Source organism: Sus scrofa, chromosome 1, assembly GCF_000003025.6.
Source record: "Sus scrofa isolate TJ Tabasco breed Duroc chromosome 1, Sscrofa11.1, whole genome shotgun sequence".
Lineage (NCBI taxonomy): Eukaryota > Metazoa > Chordata > Mammalia > Artiodactyla > Suidae > Sus > Sus scrofa.
The window spans coordinates 203,745,771-203,762,642 of NC_010443.5; the positions used below are offsets into that span (position 1 = coordinate 203,745,771).

The 16,872-nt window shown below is 37.8% G+C and overlaps 1 protein-coding gene across 2 annotated transcripts in view; it reads left to right on the forward strand.

The window, feature by feature from the left end:
- Positions 1–16,872, forward strand: part of HAUS6 (HAUS augmin like complex subunit 6) — a 50,970-nt gene that overhangs the window by 25,518 nt on the left and 8,580 nt on the right. For both annotated transcript variants that reach the window (XM_013993527.2, XM_001928749.6), the window contains exons 12-14: positions 5,892–5,973; positions 13,231–13,297; positions 13,609–13,794. In XM_013993527.2, coding sequence (XP_013848981.1) covers positions 5,892–5,973; positions 13,231–13,297; positions 13,609–13,794 — 335 coding nt within the window. The remainder of the gene's footprint in view (positions 1–5,891; positions 5,974–13,230; positions 13,298–13,608; positions 13,795–16,872) is intronic.

Below are 16,872 nucleotides of genomic sequence, written 5' to 3' on the forward strand. Positions count from 1 at the left end.
TTCATTAACCGCTGAGCCACGATGCGAACTCTTACGAGTTTCTTTTCTGTGGAAAGGTTCATTTGTGCCATATATTAGATTCCAGATGTAAGTGATATCATATGGTATTTGTCTTTCTCTTTGACTTAATTTACTTATATGAGAGTCTCTAGTTCCATCCACGTTGCTGCGAATGACATTATTTTTTTCTGTTTCCATGTCTTGGCTGTTGTGAATAGTGCTGCAATGACATATGGGTATATGTGTCTTTTTCAAAGAAAGTTTTGTCTGGGTATATGCTCAAGAGTGGGATTGCTGGGTCATATGGTAGTTCTCTATTTAGTTTTCTGAGGTACCTCCATACTGTTTTCCATAGTGGTTGTACCAATTCACATTCCCATCAGCAGTGTACGAGGGTACCCCTCTCTCTACACACTCTCCAGCATTTATTTGTTGACTTGTTAATGATGGCCATTGTGATAGTTGTGAGGTGGTACCACATAGTAGTTTTGATTTGCATTTCAGATTCATTTCTGCTGAGCCACAACAGGAACTCCTTTTTTGCCCATTTTTTCAATTGGGTTGTTGGTTTTTTTGCCTTTGCGTTGTATGAGTTGTTTGTATATTTTAGAGATTAAGCCTTTGACAGTTGCATCATTTGAAACTATTTTCTCCCATTCCTTAGGTTATCTTCTTTTTTCTTTTTTCTTTTTTTTTAATGGTTTCCTTTGATCTGCAAAAGCTTGTCAGTTTGATTAGGTCCCATTGGTTTATTTTTGCTTTTATTTCTTTTGCCTTAGGAAAATGAGCTAAGTAAATATTTGTATGGTTGATGTCAGAGAATGTTTTGCCTATGTTCTTTTCTAGGCATTTGATGGTGTCTTGTCTTACATTTATGTCTTTAAACTACTTTGAGTTTATTTTTGTGTGTGGTGTGAGGGTGTGTTCTAGTTTCATTGATTTACATGCAGCTGTCCAGGTTTCCCAGCACCACTTGCTTTTCCCCATTTTATATTCTTGCCTCATTTTTTGAAGGTTAATTGACCATAGGTGTTTGGGTATATTTCTGGGTTCTCTATTCTGTTCCATTGGTCTGTATGTCTGTCTTGGTACCAGTACCAGTACCACAACCACACCGTCTTGTTTACTTTAGCTTTGTAATATTGCCTGAAGTCTGGGAGAGTTATGCGTTCTGCTTGGTTTTTGTTCCTCAGGATTGCTTTGGCAATTCTGGGTCTTTTATAGTTCCATATAAATTTTTGGATTGTTTGTTCTAGTTCTGTGAAAAATGTCATGGGTAATTTGATAGAAATTGCATTGAATCTGTAGATTGCTTTGGGTAGTATGGCTCTCTTTATGATATTAATTCTTCTAACCCAGGAGTATGGGATAGCTTTCCATTTCTTTCAATCCTCTTTAATTTCCTTCATTAATGTTTCATAGTTCTCCATGTATAAGTCTTTTACCTCCTTGGTCAGGTTTATTCCTAGGTATTTAATTTTTGGGGGTGTGATTTTAAAAGTTACTGTGTTTTTATATTCCTTTTCTAATATTTCATTGTTAGTCTACAGAAATGCAACTGATTTCTGAATGTTAATCTTGTATCCTGCTACTTTGCTGAATTTGTTTTGTTTTTATTTTCACTAATAGAAGACCCAGTTACACATACATGTACACATTCTATTTTTGCACATTATCATGCTCCATCATAAGTGACCAGATATAGTTCCCGGTGCTACACAGCAGGGTCTCATTGCTAATCCATTCCAAAGGCAATAGTTTGCATCTATTAACCCCAAGCTCCCCAACCACCCCACTCCCTCCCCCTCCCCCTTGGCAACCACAAGTCTGTTCTGCAAGTCCATGATTTTCTCCTCTGTGGAAAGGTTCATTTGTGCCTTATATTAGCTTCCAGATAAAAGTGACATCATATGGTATTTGTCTTTCTGTTTCTGACTTATTTCACTCAGTATGAGAGTCTCTAGTTCCATCCATGTTGCTGCAAATGGCATTATTTCGTTCTTTTCTATGGCTGAGTAGTATACCATTGTGTATAGATACCACATCTTCCTAATCAAGTTGTCTGTCGATGGACATTTGGGTTGTTTCCATGTCTTGGCTATTGTGAATAGAGCTGCAGTGAACATGCAGGTGCATGTGTCTTTTTTAAGGAAAGTTTTGTCCGGGTATATGCCCAAGAGTGGGATTGCTGGGACATATGGTAGTTCTATGTATAGATTTCTAAGATATCTCCATACTGATTGCCATAGTGGTTGTATCAACTTACATCCTCACCAGCAGTGCAGAGGGTTCCCTTTTCTCCACACCCCCTCCAGCATTTGTTATTTGTGGACTTATTGATGATGGCCATTCTGACTGGTGTGAGGTGGTATCTCATAGTTTTGTTTTGCATTTCTCTAATAATCAGTGATGTTGAGCGTTTTTTCATGTTCTTATTGGCCATCTGTACATCTTCCTTGGAAAAATGTCTATTCAGGTCTTTTGCCCACTTTTCAATTGGGTTGTTGGCTTTTTTGCTGTTGAGTCTTATGAGTTGTTTGTATATTCTAGAGATTAAGCCCTTGTCAGTTGCATCATTTGAAACTATTTTATTCCATTCTGTAAGTTGTCTTTTTGTTTTCTTTTTGGTTCCCTTTGCCATGCAAAAGCTTGTCAGGTTGATTAGGTCCCATTGGTTTATTTTTGCTCTTATTTCTGTTGCTTTGGGAGACTGATCTGAGAAAATATTCATGAGGTTGATGTCAGAGAATGTTTTGCCTGTGTTCTCTTCCAGGAATTTGATGGTGTCTGGTCTTGTATTTATGTCTTTTAAGCCATTTTGAGTTTATTTTCATGCATGGTGTGAGGGTGTGTTCTAGTTTGATTGATTTACATGCAGCTGTCCAGGTTTCCCAGGAATGATTGCTGAAGAGACCGTCTTTTTCTTATTTTCTGTTCTTGCCTCCTTTGTCAAAGATTAATTAGCCATAAAACAGACACATTTTATTGCTGCATTGCTGTGGCTCTGTGTAGGCCAGTGGCTATAGCACCGATTAGACCTCTAGCCTGGGAACCTCCATATGCTGCAGGAGCGGCACTAGAAAAGGCAAAAAGACCAAAAAAAAAAAAAAAAAAAAGGGATTAATTAGCTATAAGTGTCTTGCTTTATTTCTGGGTTCTCTGTTCTGTTTCATTGGTCTGTATGTCTGTTTTGGTACCATTACCACACTGTCTTGATGACTGGCTTTGTAATATTGCCTGAGGTCTGGGAGAGTTATGCCTCCTGATTGGTTTTTGTTTCAATTGCTTTGGCAATTCTGGGTCTTTTGTGGTTCCATATAAATTATTGGATGGTTTGTTCTAGTTCTGTGAGAAATGTCGTGGGTAATTTGATAGGGATTGCATTAGATCTGTAGATTGCATTGGGTAGTATGGCCATTTTTACAATATTAATTTTTCCAACCCAGGAGCATGGAATATCTTTCCATTTCTTTACATCTTCAATTTCCTTGATTAATGTTTTATAGTTCTCTACATATAAGTCCTTTACCTCTTTGGTCAGGTGTATTCCCAGGTATTTGATTTTTTTGAGGTGCAATTTTAAAAGGTATTGTATTTCTGTATTCCTTTTCTAATGTTTCATTGCTGGTATACAGAAATGCAACTGATTTCTGAATGTTAATTTTGTATTCTGCTACTTTGCTGAGTTTGTTGATCTGTTCAAGTAGTTTTTGTGTGGAGTCCTTATGTTTTTCTATATATAGGTATCATATCTGCATAGCGTGTCAGTTTTACCTCTTCTCTTCCAATTTGAATACCTTTTATTTCTTTTGCTTGTCTGATTGCTGTGGCTAGGACTGCAAATACCATGCTGAATAAAAGTGGTCAGAGTGCGCATCCTTGTCTTGTTCCAGATCTTAGCAGGAAGGCTTTCAGTTTTTCTCCATTGAGTATTATATTGGCTGTGGGTTTGTCATAAAAGGCTTTTATTATGTTAAGGTATATTCCTTCTTTACCTTAAGAGATTTTATCATGAATGGATGTTGGACTTTGTTAAATGCTTTTTCTGCATCTCTTGAGATGATCATGTGATTTTTGACTTTTCTTTTGTTAATGTGGTGTATAATGTTGATTGATGTGTGTATGTTGAACCATTCTTGTGAACTTGGGATGAATCCCACTTGGTCATGGTGTATGATATTTTTTATATATTGTTGAATTTGGTTAACTAGAATTTTGTTGACAGTTTTTGTGTCTATATTCATCAGTTATTGGCCTGTAATTTTCTTTTTTGGTAGTATCTTTGTCTGGTTTTGGTATTAGGGTGATGGTGGCTTCATAGAATGTCTTTGGGAGTGTTCCTTCTTCTTCAATCTTTTGGAAAAGTTTAAGAAGGATGGGTGTAAGTTGTTCTTTGTGTTTGGTAGAATTCACCTATGAAGCCATATGGTTCTGGACTTTTGTTTGTAGGGAGTGTTTTTATTACATATTTAATTTTATTCCTATGTATGTGTGCTTATTTAAAAAAAATTTTTTTTTTTTTTGGCTTTTTGCTATTTCTTTGGGCCGCTCCTGCGGCATATGGAGGTTCCCAGGCTAGGGGTCGAATCGGAGCTGTAGCCGCCAGCCTACGCCAGAGCCACAGCAACGCGAGATCCGAGCCGCGTCTGCAACCTACACCACAGCTCACGGCAACGCCGGATCGTTAACCCGCTGAGCAAGGGCAGGGATCGAACCCGCAACCTCATGGTTCCTAGTCGGATGCGTTAACCACTGCGCCACGACGGGAACTCCTAAAATGTTTTATAAATAACTAACTCAGTCATAATTAGTAGATTCTGGAGTTCCCATTATGGCTCAGTGGAAATGAGTGCAACTAGTATCCATGAGGATCTGGCATTGCTGAGAGCTGTGATTTCGGTCTCAGATGTGGCTTGGATCTGGCATTGTTGTGGCTGTGGTATAGGCCAGCAGCTGCAGCTCCGATTCAACCCCTAGCCTAAGAACTTCATATACCACAGGTTCGGCCCTAAAAAAAAAAAAAAAAAAAAAAAATGTAATTAGTAGATTCAAAAGCATAGGGTATTGAAAATATTATAAGGTGACATTATGATGAATTAAAAGAAAAACTTTATGTAGTACATACATTGGTCCTAAACAGTAACAGTTTGGACACATGTATAAGTAATCTTTCAGAAACTAACATGTTGAAAGAAGAGGAACCTCTGGAATATTGTCAGATCCTCTGTAATGTAGCCATGGCCTTCTTCACCAATTTCATTTCCTACCGTGTTTCCATAGATATACCCTATGTTCCAGCATACCAAATGTACACTTATTCTCTCTGTACTTTCATGGCTTCTTCATGTTCCTTACTCTGGGCCAGGCGCCTTTGTGCATACTTGTATCATAATATTGTAGCAGTATGCCATAATTTTCTCTTGATCAATAGTCTAAACTGACTCATTGAAGGCAGGTCAGTTTTTAATTTCTTTTTCTCATTATTAGTACAGTTATTAAATGATATGTTAAAGAATAAATATATAGATTGATATCATAAATGCTGGACTAAAATATACTAAGTACTGTAACTTGTTGGCCTTGCTGGTTTATGTGGTAATTGCATTATTTGTGTACTTAAACATGAAGCATGGCTAAGTAAGGCTGAAAAATTATGGACTGTCCCTTTTTTTGAAACTTAGAATGAGTTAGCTTTTTAGAAAAGCCTATTATACATGTTACGATCACTGTTATGTATATTACTATAGACTTAACAATTGAATATATATCTTTTAACATTAGCATTACTTTATTTTTGTTTTCTTCTATTTAGATGATATTGATCAAGAGATCTCTGAATATTAGAATGTATAAACATATTTAAAGAGCCATTAATTTTTGTATTTCTTTAGATACACCTAAGCAATATAAGCAGGAAAATGATTGCAGAAGAGCAAGTGATGTACTGGGAACTAAGTGTGATCTAGCCAAGAGGTAAAACAAATTTTATTTTCATATTGATTTTTTTTTTCCTTTCATTAAATTTAGTCACATCTTCAGCCAGTTTTCAAGCTTCTCTACTGTGGGATAGCTCATAATTTTCTTCTTTTAACCAGTGTTTTTCCACTGTGGAGCCGATTTTCAGGAGAGATTAAATCTGATGCATGGGCATTTTTTTCCTTCTATTATTATCTAAACATTGGGATTCTTGGGGATTAGTTAATTTTTTTATTATAGTTGATTTACAGTGTTCTGTCAATTTCTGCTGTACAGCAAAATGTCCCAGTCATATATACACATACACTTAAATTCTTTTTCTCACATTATCCTTTATCATGATCCATCACAAGTGCCTAAATATAGTTCCCTGTGCTGTACAGCAGGATCTCATTGCTTATCCACTCCAAATGCAATAGTTTGTATTTGCTAACTCCAAACTCCCAGTCCTTCACACTCTCTCACCCACAAGTCTGTTCTCCATGTCCATGAATTTGTTTCTTTTCTGTAGATAGATTCATTTGTGCCATATATTAGATTCCAGATATAAGTGATACATAAGAAAATTGTCTAATGCAGGTTTAGGAATTTTTGCCTTTTTATATCTGTGAACTTCTTTGAAACCACTTGTGACTGTTGACTAAATACAAAAATTTAGAGACTTCTGAGATCATCTAGTTGGTAGTTTTCATTCTGTGTTCTGCAGTGCCCTGTTGTGCTGTAGATGAATTAAATTTAGCCTGTGACTGTTCCAATCTTCCACTTCAACCTGAGCAGCTCATTCTTTTATCTATATTGTATATTGGGGTTTTATATGCTATTTGAAAAAAGAGTTCTATGCTTTAAAAAAAATTGCAGGGGGAAGACTTCTGATTCAATCTAATCCACAAATTTAGCATGTGAAAAAACTGAACCTATTTAGTTTGTTTTAACTTCCTTTAGGAGTAGGCTTATTTACTTTTGTCTTTTCTAGGCCGACACCCATGGCATATGGAGGTTCCCAGGCTAGGGGTCTAATCGGAGCTGTAGCCTCTGGCCTACACCACAGCCATAGCAACGCAGGGTCTGAGATGCATCTGCAACCTACACCACAGCTCACAGCTGGATCCCCAACCCACTGAGCAAGGCCAGGGATCAAACCCACAACCTCATGGTTCCTAGTCAGATTCTTATCCTGTTTTGGCCATTAGGTAAGCTGATGTCAGATTATAAAGGCACAAATCTCAAAATGTATGTAATCCACTTGGGGAATTTTTTTTTTTTTTTTTTTTTTTTTTTTAAGTTTTTAACTTGGGAGTTCCCATCGTGGCTCAGCAGTAACCGAACCTGACTAGTATATATGGAGATGTGGGTTCAATCCCTGACTTTGCTCAGTGGGTTAAGGATCTGGCATTGCTGTGGCTGTGGCTTAGGTCTGTAGCTGTAACTCCGACTGATTTGACCCCTAGCCTGGGAACTTCCTTATGCTGTGGGTGCGGCCCTAAAAAGCAAAAAAACCCACCTTTTTAAAATTTGTATTTTATTATTTTTAAATTTAGTTTTTATTTTATATTGGAGTATAGTTGATTTACAATGTGGAATGTATTTGTTCTCTATTGAAACGAAACATTATTAAATAGTAGTCAAACAGATACACTAAATAGATTCCTTTATTATTTTGCTTTTTCTTATTACCCTTTGACCTTAATAGGTGTCTTTAAGTTCACCTTCCCTATGTCAGTGAGGCACAGATATGGAAACAAAATACTTTGGGGGAGTTCCCGTGGTGGTGCAGTGGTTAACGAATCTGACTGGGAACCACGAGGTTGCAGGTTCGATTCCTGCCCTTGCTCAGTGGGTTAACGATCTGGTGTTGCCGTAAGATATGGTGTAGGTTGCAGACGCGGCTCAGATCCTGCGCTGCTGTGGCTTTGGTGTAGGCCAGCGGCTATAGCCGCGATTAGACCCCTAGCCTGGGAACCTCCATATGCCGCAGGAGTGGCCCAAGAAATGGCAAAAAGACAAAAAAAAAAAAAAAAAAAACTTTGGGAAATTCTAAAAGAAAATTCTAAATTTTAAGTGACTTGAGGCCCTCTTCATTCTGTATAATCGTAATATGTTAATAAGTTGAAACACTGTGACTAGAGTCAAAACTTACATGTGAAATTATGCTATTGACAGTTCCCTCTGCACTTATTTTCTTGTTCATAGGAGGTCTGGACTACTTATGGAAGAATTTTACCTTGTTCTTAGATCTGGATGTGATGTTGATTTTCTGAGTACCTAAAGAAATATAATGAAATCTTTAGTGAAGACTTAATATTGAAGAAATTGTAAAGTTATTGGGCTTGCTAATTTTATACCCTTATCACAGTTGTTCTTAAATCATGCCCATTAGAGGGAAATGGTTGGTGCTTCACAATCTCAATCATGTTTTTTAGTGTGTGTTTTCTTTTTTTTTTTGTCTTTTTAGGGCTGCACCTGTGGCATGTGGAAGTTCCCAGGCTACGGGTCAAATCAGAGCTGAAGCTGCCTCCCTGTGCCACAGTCACAGTAATAGGAATCTGAGCTTCGTCTGTGACCTACACCACAGCTCATGGCACTGCCGCATATTTTAACCCACTGAGTGAGGCCAGTGATCGAATCTGTGTCCCCATGGATACTAGTTAGGTTCATTTATAGATGAGCCACATCAGGAACTCCTGGTGTGTATTTTCTTGAGAGAGCAAATTAAATATTTTGATTAAAGTCTCTTGTTGGACTAAAGATTGATGGTGTTAGTAGATTAATTCATAAATCTGTTTTATTTATGAATTCCATTTAACCTTAAGATTTTTTCTTTTTTTTCTTTTTCTTTTTTTTTTTAAATGGCTGCATCTATGACATGCAGAAATTCCCAGGTGAGGGATCAAACCAGTACTATAGCAGTGACTTGCACCTCAGTAATGATAACGCCAGATCCTTAACCCAGTAGGCCACTGAGAAGCTCCTCAAGATTCCTTCTTGAAGTAGAATTTTGTATTAAGATGTACTATCAGAATTCTACAGGAGCTGAACACTCAGCCTCTAAGAATTTGATTCAAATAGAATTCTCTTAGTATAGAAAAAAGTTGCATTAAATATATTTTGTCTTACACATTTATTCTGAACTCCTGGATCTTTTAACTATCTTTCAGTACTTTATTTTTGTGCCCATGGCATAATGGGAGTTCTCAGGCCAGGGTTTATATGCACACTGCAGCAGTGACCTGAGCCACTGCAGTGACAGTGCTAGAGCCTTAACCCACTGCACCACAAGGAAACTCCAATCAATACTTTATTTTACTCATGTTGAGATATTGAAAGGAGGTGGTAGAGGAAGGATTTTTATGACAAGGGATAAATGTGACCAAAGTGGTAATGGGAAATGAAAGATTATTACTGCTTAATAAACAGAAGAGTTGAGTTACTGGGATTTGAAAATAAACTTGTTGCTCAGAATTCTTTACTTTAAAAATTATTTTATAATAAAATGTTTTATGTGTAATGTGGGTAAACTGCACTTAAAGAAAACCCCTTTTTTTTTGCCTGTGGTTCAGCTGTTATACTAAATATTTGTACTGTCATCTTACATCAATATCAGTGTAGTTAATTGGGAAATGCATAGTGGATTTACTTTTTTTTTTTTTTGGTCTTTTTTTTGCATTTCTTGGGCCGCTCCCACAGTACATGGAGGTTCCCAGGCTAGGGGTTGAATCGGAGCTGTAGCCGCCAGCCTACACCAGAGCCACAGCAACGCGGGATCCGAGCCGCATCTGCAACCTACACTACAGCTCACGGCAACGCCGGATCGTTAACCCACTGAGCAAGGGCAGGGACCGAACCCGCAACCTCATGGTTCCTAGTCGGATTCGTTAACCATTGCGCCACGACGGGAACTCCTGGATTTACTTAATACCACTATTCAGTTAAAAAAAATGAATGTAGTTTTTAGATTATGTGTGATGTTAGTTTAGCCCTTTCACATGTAGTTTTCATTCACAAGTACTAAAATATAACTAGTGTTGTCCATAAATCTGGTTTGGTTTTGATCAGAATGAGCTCTTAGAGGCATAATGATAGTAAAATCAGAATTGAATGATTAGTGATGCCTTTGCTGTAAAACTGTGGGTACTAACTCTCTTTGCAATTGTTTTTGGAAAGGAAGTTTTCATATTTCTAGTGGTGGTGATGCAGTTCTTCTACACCCTTAACCTCTCCAGTTTCTTTTTTGCATTTCAAAGATAGGAAGCAGTATGATCTTGCATGCATGCTGAATAAACATCCTAGTCTTAGAAATTCAGTCCTAATCTCATATCTTTTTATTTATTTATTTATTTTTCATCTTTTTAGGGCTGCACTTGGGGCATATGGAGGTTCCTAGGCTTGGGGTCGAATTGGAGCTGTAGCTGCTGGCCTAAGCCACAGCCACAGCAATGCCAGATCTGAGCCACGTCTGTGACTACACCACAGCTCATGGCGGTGCCAAATCCTTAACCCGCTGAGCAGGCCAGGGATCGAACCTGCATCCTAATGGATGCTAGTCAGGTTCATTTCCGTTGAGCCACAATGGGAACTTCTTATATCTTTCTTTTTATAATCTCTGTGTACTATTTCTTTGTCAACTGTAGACAAACGGTTAACAACAAATGAAAATAAAAAACAATTAACTAAAATTTCTAACAAATCACTCGTTAGTTTCTTTTCCAAGTTCTCTTATTGGCTTTACTTATAGTATGGATATAGTCTTATATTCTAAAATACAAAATTTTCTCAACATTTAGCATAAATGGAGGTTTTTTAGTTTGTGATGTATGTTTACTTAACATTTACATATTACCAATTTTCACTTAAAATAGCTCTGTAGCATTTGTTTTTATTTAAAATTTTTATTTTATGTCTTTTTAGGACTGCACCCGCGGCACATATAAGTTCCTCAAATTGGAGCTGAAGCCCTGGGCCTATGCCACAGCCATAGCAATCCAAGCTGAGGCTGCGACCTATACCACAGCTCACGGCAATGCTGTGTCCTTAACCCATTCAGAGAGGCCAGGGATCAAACCCGTGTCCTCATAGATGTTACTCAGGTTCATTACTGCTGATCCATGAAGGGAACTCCACATTTATTTATTTTTAGACTTTAGATTTCTCTCAAAATTTTTACTGCTATAAAAAGCATGTCTTTTTCTTTTGGAAGTGCCCTTGGATAAATTTCCCCAATGGGATCAACACCCTTTCTTCTTATCTGTTATAGTGCTAGGATTTCATGGGCCTCAGTTTTGGCATGGCAAGTGGGTAGGGAGTAAGGACTGAGCCAGGGCTGCTTTAAAGTTGACTGGAATTGAGATATTATCATGTGCCAATCAGAAATTTGAGAGAGGAAGGTATAGATGGTGGTTCCATTTTCTCTATTGTGAGGCTTTGTAAGAATGATTCGAAGAGGAAAATTTAGTTTATAGGCATCTATAAAACCTCATCTTTAAGTGAGTTTATTCATTTATTCATTGATTTGTCAATCCATCAGTCAGTTTTAAATATGTATTGTACTTTCAAGCACCAGGCACTGTGTTAGTCCTTGGGAATAGCCTTTGGTAAGACATAATTTTTGTCTTCAAGGAGCTTATGAGTGTTTTGGTGGCATCTTAATGATGTTGGTCCATAGCTAGCCCTGCTTCAAGGGTTTTTTTAAATCATTTTAATGTCAAGCTTAGGGGAAATTTTGGTTAAAATCACAGTAGAGGAGTTCCCGTTGTGGCGCAGTGGTTAACGAATCCGACTAGGAACCATGAGGTTGCGGGTTCGATCCCTGCCCTTGCTCAGCGGGTTAACGATCCGGCGTTGCCGTGAGCTGTGGTGTAGGTTGCAGACGCGGCTCGGATCCCGCGTTGCTGTGGCTCTGGCGTAGGCCGGTGGCTACAGCTCCGATTCAACCCCTAGCATGGGAACCTCCATATGCCGCGGGAGCGGCCCAAGAAATAGCAACAACAACAACAACAAAAAGACAAAAAAAAAAAAAAAGAAAAAAAAAAATCACAGTAGATAGTGATCAGTAATTTTTTGCCTTAGATATCTAGATTATAACCTGTGGAGGTGAAGTTAAAGCTTGAAAAATTTGATTTTGAGTTATGTTTGAAAGGTAGATGATTGTAAGGACACACTTAAAGAAGTTTGAAATTCCTATATAAAATATTTGCAAAGCTGCTATTACATACTTTTCTGTTTATGAACAGAAAGAAAAACATGTGCCTGATGTTAGAGGGTAATCCTGTGGTCTCTGTGGTAATGCTTCCTTTCATTTAACCTAGAATAGAAAAGCTTTTGGTCAGTGAGCAGACCCAATCCATGATTGAATTTGAAAACATTTTCTTTTTATCTTTTTGTCTTTTCTAGTGTGGTACCTGCAACACATGGAGGTTCCCAGGCTAGGGGTCTAATCGGAGCTGTAGCTGTTGGCCTACGCCAGAGTCACAGCAACGCGGCATCCGAGCTGCATCTTCGACCTACACCATAGCTCATGGCAACGCCATATCCTTAACCCACTGAGTGAGGCCAGGGATTGAACCCGCAACCTCATGGTTCCTAGTCAGATTTGTTAACCACTGAGCCACAACTTGAACTCCTGAAAGCGTTTTCAAAATGAAGATAAATTATTTAAATTATCATTGCTTTGAAGGTTTAAAAATTAATAACATTTTGTAATTACAGTGAAAAAATGCATAAGGTTTTCATGTTTGTCAAAAGGGGCAAGAGAATCTAAGAAATCAAGGGATACTGTGTGTGGAATGCAACAAGCTGAAATTGGATAATTTCATGCATTTACTATAAGTGTACCATATTTGCTTTAGAAAATTTAGCATAAGAGAAGTTGATTTTGGACAGGATATATCAAAGGCATCTGAAAGTCTCTGCTGCAGTGAGATTCTGTGATATAAAAATGTCATTCTAGTTAATTGAATTTTTGACTGTTCATCAGGTCATTCAGCCCTTGTAAAAAGTTCTGTTTACTTAAAATACATAACAGGTAAGGAAATTGTTCTTAATTTGGGAGGCTGATACACAAATTGGGCTGGAGTACTGCTCTAATTGTCACCATACTTCCCTAGAACAAACTGCCTTTTGATGACCGGGACGAATTGAGTGAAATCGTAACGGACAGATACGAGGCAGACAGTTTCTTTAGAATAGTCAGATACTTCAAGTGAATGGAATTCTTTGTTACTCATACCTTGAATTTCACTTACTTTTTTTCCCTTTTAGCCCCACTTCTTTCCTGTTGCAGGCCATTTCATCATCAGATAGGAACAGTGTCACATTACTTGAAAAGGTACCTTTTAAAACAGTTAATTCTGACCATACTCACTTATGATAAAATTTTCTTTGCTTTTGTTGATATCTCAATTAAATTAAATTTCTATTTTCACATTTCCCAGTATGTACACGTTATATATCATCCCTGTTTATACATTTTGCTCTTACTTCTAAATGGAAATATTGGAATTTTGAAATTGTGCCAGTGAACATATAATTGCACAGTAATGTTAGCAACTTTTTATAGATTCATGATAACTCAGGAATCTCTAATAAATGTCAGCTGCAATTATTAAGGTTTTAACAGTACATGTCTCTCTTCTTCAGGACATGAAAGTGAGAACTCCTAGAGAGAAAAATGAAATAATTTCTAAGAAAATAACAGAATTTGAAACGGAAGAATCTTCATCATTAAATATTGCAAAGAATACAGATGGTAGTGCATTTGGAGGATCTCTGCCAGCTGAAAAAAGTGATCCATTCCAAAAAGAGCAAGATCATCTGGTAGAAGAGGTTAGAAAAAGATTGTAAGAAATATACTGAAATATTATTTTCTCAGTGGTGTTGGGGTCATAAGTGAAGAATAGTTAATTATTAATTAATTCGGGATAATTTGGAAGAGGAGGTCACAGATAATAAAAATCATGGTTAAAGCAGAATTGGTCCTTCCCAAAAGTAGAAATAGATATAAAATAAACTTACTCAGTTAAGATTATATCCATTGTTAAAACTTATGTCTCATTCTATAAATATCCAAAATTATAAAACAAATGTAATATTTTGGGGATTAACCTTACATAAATTGTTGGATAAATATACCCAATGATAATACTTCATTAAAATACTCTCTGAATGTTATCTGTTGCTTAGCCAAACTTCCTCTTTAACTTTTTTTATTAGATTTATAGTTCTTTTTTGATATTAGAACAAAGATTATGCAAAATATCACTGAACAAAGTTGTCCTTCTACTATTTTTTTTTGGTCTTATTAGGGCCACTCCTGTGGCATATGGAGATTCCCAGGCTAGTGGTCCAGTTGGAGCTACAGCTGCTGGCTATAACACAGCCACAGCAATGTGAGATTTGAGCCACAGTGGAAACTCTGTCCTTCTGCTTTTTAATAAGTGAATAGATGTATCATTGTTCATAATCTTGGTTTTTTTTTTTTTTCTTTAGTGTTTTTAGAGTCACACCCTTAGCATATGAAAGTGCCCGGGCTAGGGGTCAGATTTGAGCTGCTGGCCTATGCCATAGCTACAGCAACGCCAGATCCCAAGCAACACCAGATCCTTAACCCACTGATGGAGGCCAGGGATTGAACCCACATCCTCATGGATCCTAGTTCAGTTCGTTACCGTTGAGCCACGATGGGAATTCCCGATCTTGGATTTCTTAACCAGCCCTGTTCCTTAATACTTTTCACTGGGAAGTGACAATAATACTATAGTTGCTGAGTATTGCAGAACTCAGTTAATACAAATTAAATAGGCCAGTTTTTTTTGTCTTTAGTCTTTTTTTTTTTTTTTTTAAGGGCCTCACCCACAGCATATGGAGGTTCCCAGGCTAAGGAATCCAGTCAGAGCTGTAGTTGCTGGCTTGTGCCACAGCCACAGCCACGGCAGATCTGAACCATGTCTGCAACCTACACCACAGCTCATGGCAATGCTGGAGCCTTCACCCACTGAGCGAGGCCAGGGATCAAACCCACATCCTCATGGATGCTAGTTGGGTGTGTTAACCACTGAGCCATGATGGGAACTCCATAAATAGGCTATTCCTTAATGTTACTTTTATTATGCATTTCCTATTACTTGAATTTTTTTAATTAAAAAATTAAAGTTTTTTTTTTTTTTTTTTTGTGCTGTTTAGAGCTGCACCCACGACATATGGAGGTTCCCAGGCTAGGGGGTCTACTTGGAGCTGTAGCTGCCAGCCTACGCCAGAGCCACAACAATGCGAGATCCAAGCCATGTCTGTAACCTACACCACAGCTCATGGCAATGCCGGATCCTTAATCCCTGAGCAAGGCCAGGGATCGAACCTGCAACCTCATGGTTCCTAGTTGGATTCATTAACCACTGCGCCACGATGGGAATTCCCGAAGTTGGAATTTTAAACCAGTGCACCACAACAGAAACTCCCCATTGTTTGAATTTAGAGAAACAGTCAGGAAATAAATCAGCTACTTTATATTCCTGAGAGACAGAAAGAAAAATTTGGATTAGTGCATATTGATTTAGGTATTGGAGTTCCCTCCTTTATCTCAATCATGATCAAAGTTAATGAATATTATCCAAATAAGAGATGTGGATGTCAGCCACTTGTTTTTAACTTGAGGTTGGATCAGTTTATGGTCTCTAAAATACTTAAAGATCTCTCAAGTTCTGTTGTTTTCTCTGTGTTTGTTGATTGACTATGCTAAAGAAAAGATGGTTAATCATTCTTTTTTCTCTTTCCTGATGTAGGAGGAAAGGCACATTTTTTTGGTAAATAATTTTTATAGCAGTGGAATAAGATAGGATGGAATAGGAGGGTCCTGAAACCTCTTAAAACTCTGGAGTTTCCCTGTGGTGCAGTGGATTAAGGATCTGGTGTTGGCACTGCAGCAGCTTGGGTCGCTGCTGTGGTGTGGGGTCAGTTGCTGGCCCAGGAACTTTTGTATGCTGCAGGTACAGCCAAGAAAAAAAAAAAAAAAGAAATCTCATAAAGCTGGAAAGTAAAGTAAAATTAATTTCCTTTAATAGTGTTTATGACAAGGGATATTCAGTGTGTTAGAATTCTGTTTTTTGGGGTTTTTTTGTCTTTTTGCTATTTCTTTGGGCGGCTCCCACGGCATATGGAGGTTCCCAGGCTAGGGGTCTAATCGGAGCTGCAGCCACTGGCCTACGCCAGAGCCACAGCAACGAGGGATCCGAGCTGCGTCTGCAACCTACACCACAGCTCACGGCAACGCCACGCCGGATCGTTAACCCACTGAGCAAGGGCAGGGACCGAACCCGCAACCTCATGGTTCCTAGTTGGATTCGTTAACCACTGTGCCACGACGGGAACTCCAAGAATTCTAAGAAGCCTCTATTTTCATGGCGGAGGGTCATTTGGAGTCAATTTGATTACCATTGTAGCCATTTTCTTTTTTGGGGATCTCAGGACACAAAAGTTTTAATTTGCATGTCTTCTTTGTGGTTTTATTAAAATTTAGTTAATATAGAGTGCTGTTTTCATATTGTACATTTTTTTTTCTCTATTTTAAAATGTATTCCTATGCTTTGTTCACTAATTTGTCTGATAATGAGGCTTCTGGGAAAGAAGAATGCACTATTTTTATTAATAGAAGTGTTACTGTGTAGTGAATTATGATTAAGAAGAACTTGTGTGCTTTAGAACCATTCATTAGGAGTTGTAAAGCTCAATTTTGTGGCAGAGAGCAGCTCCATTCACTGTGCTCTAAGAACTGTATTTATATATTTCCAAATATGAAGATTTCTTATCTTTCTTGTATAATGGGATATCCATTTACGATAAGAAGGGAGGAAATTGATTCACCTTATAGGTTTGTGCCTGGGTAATGTATATGGAGTGTCTGAGAGCTAC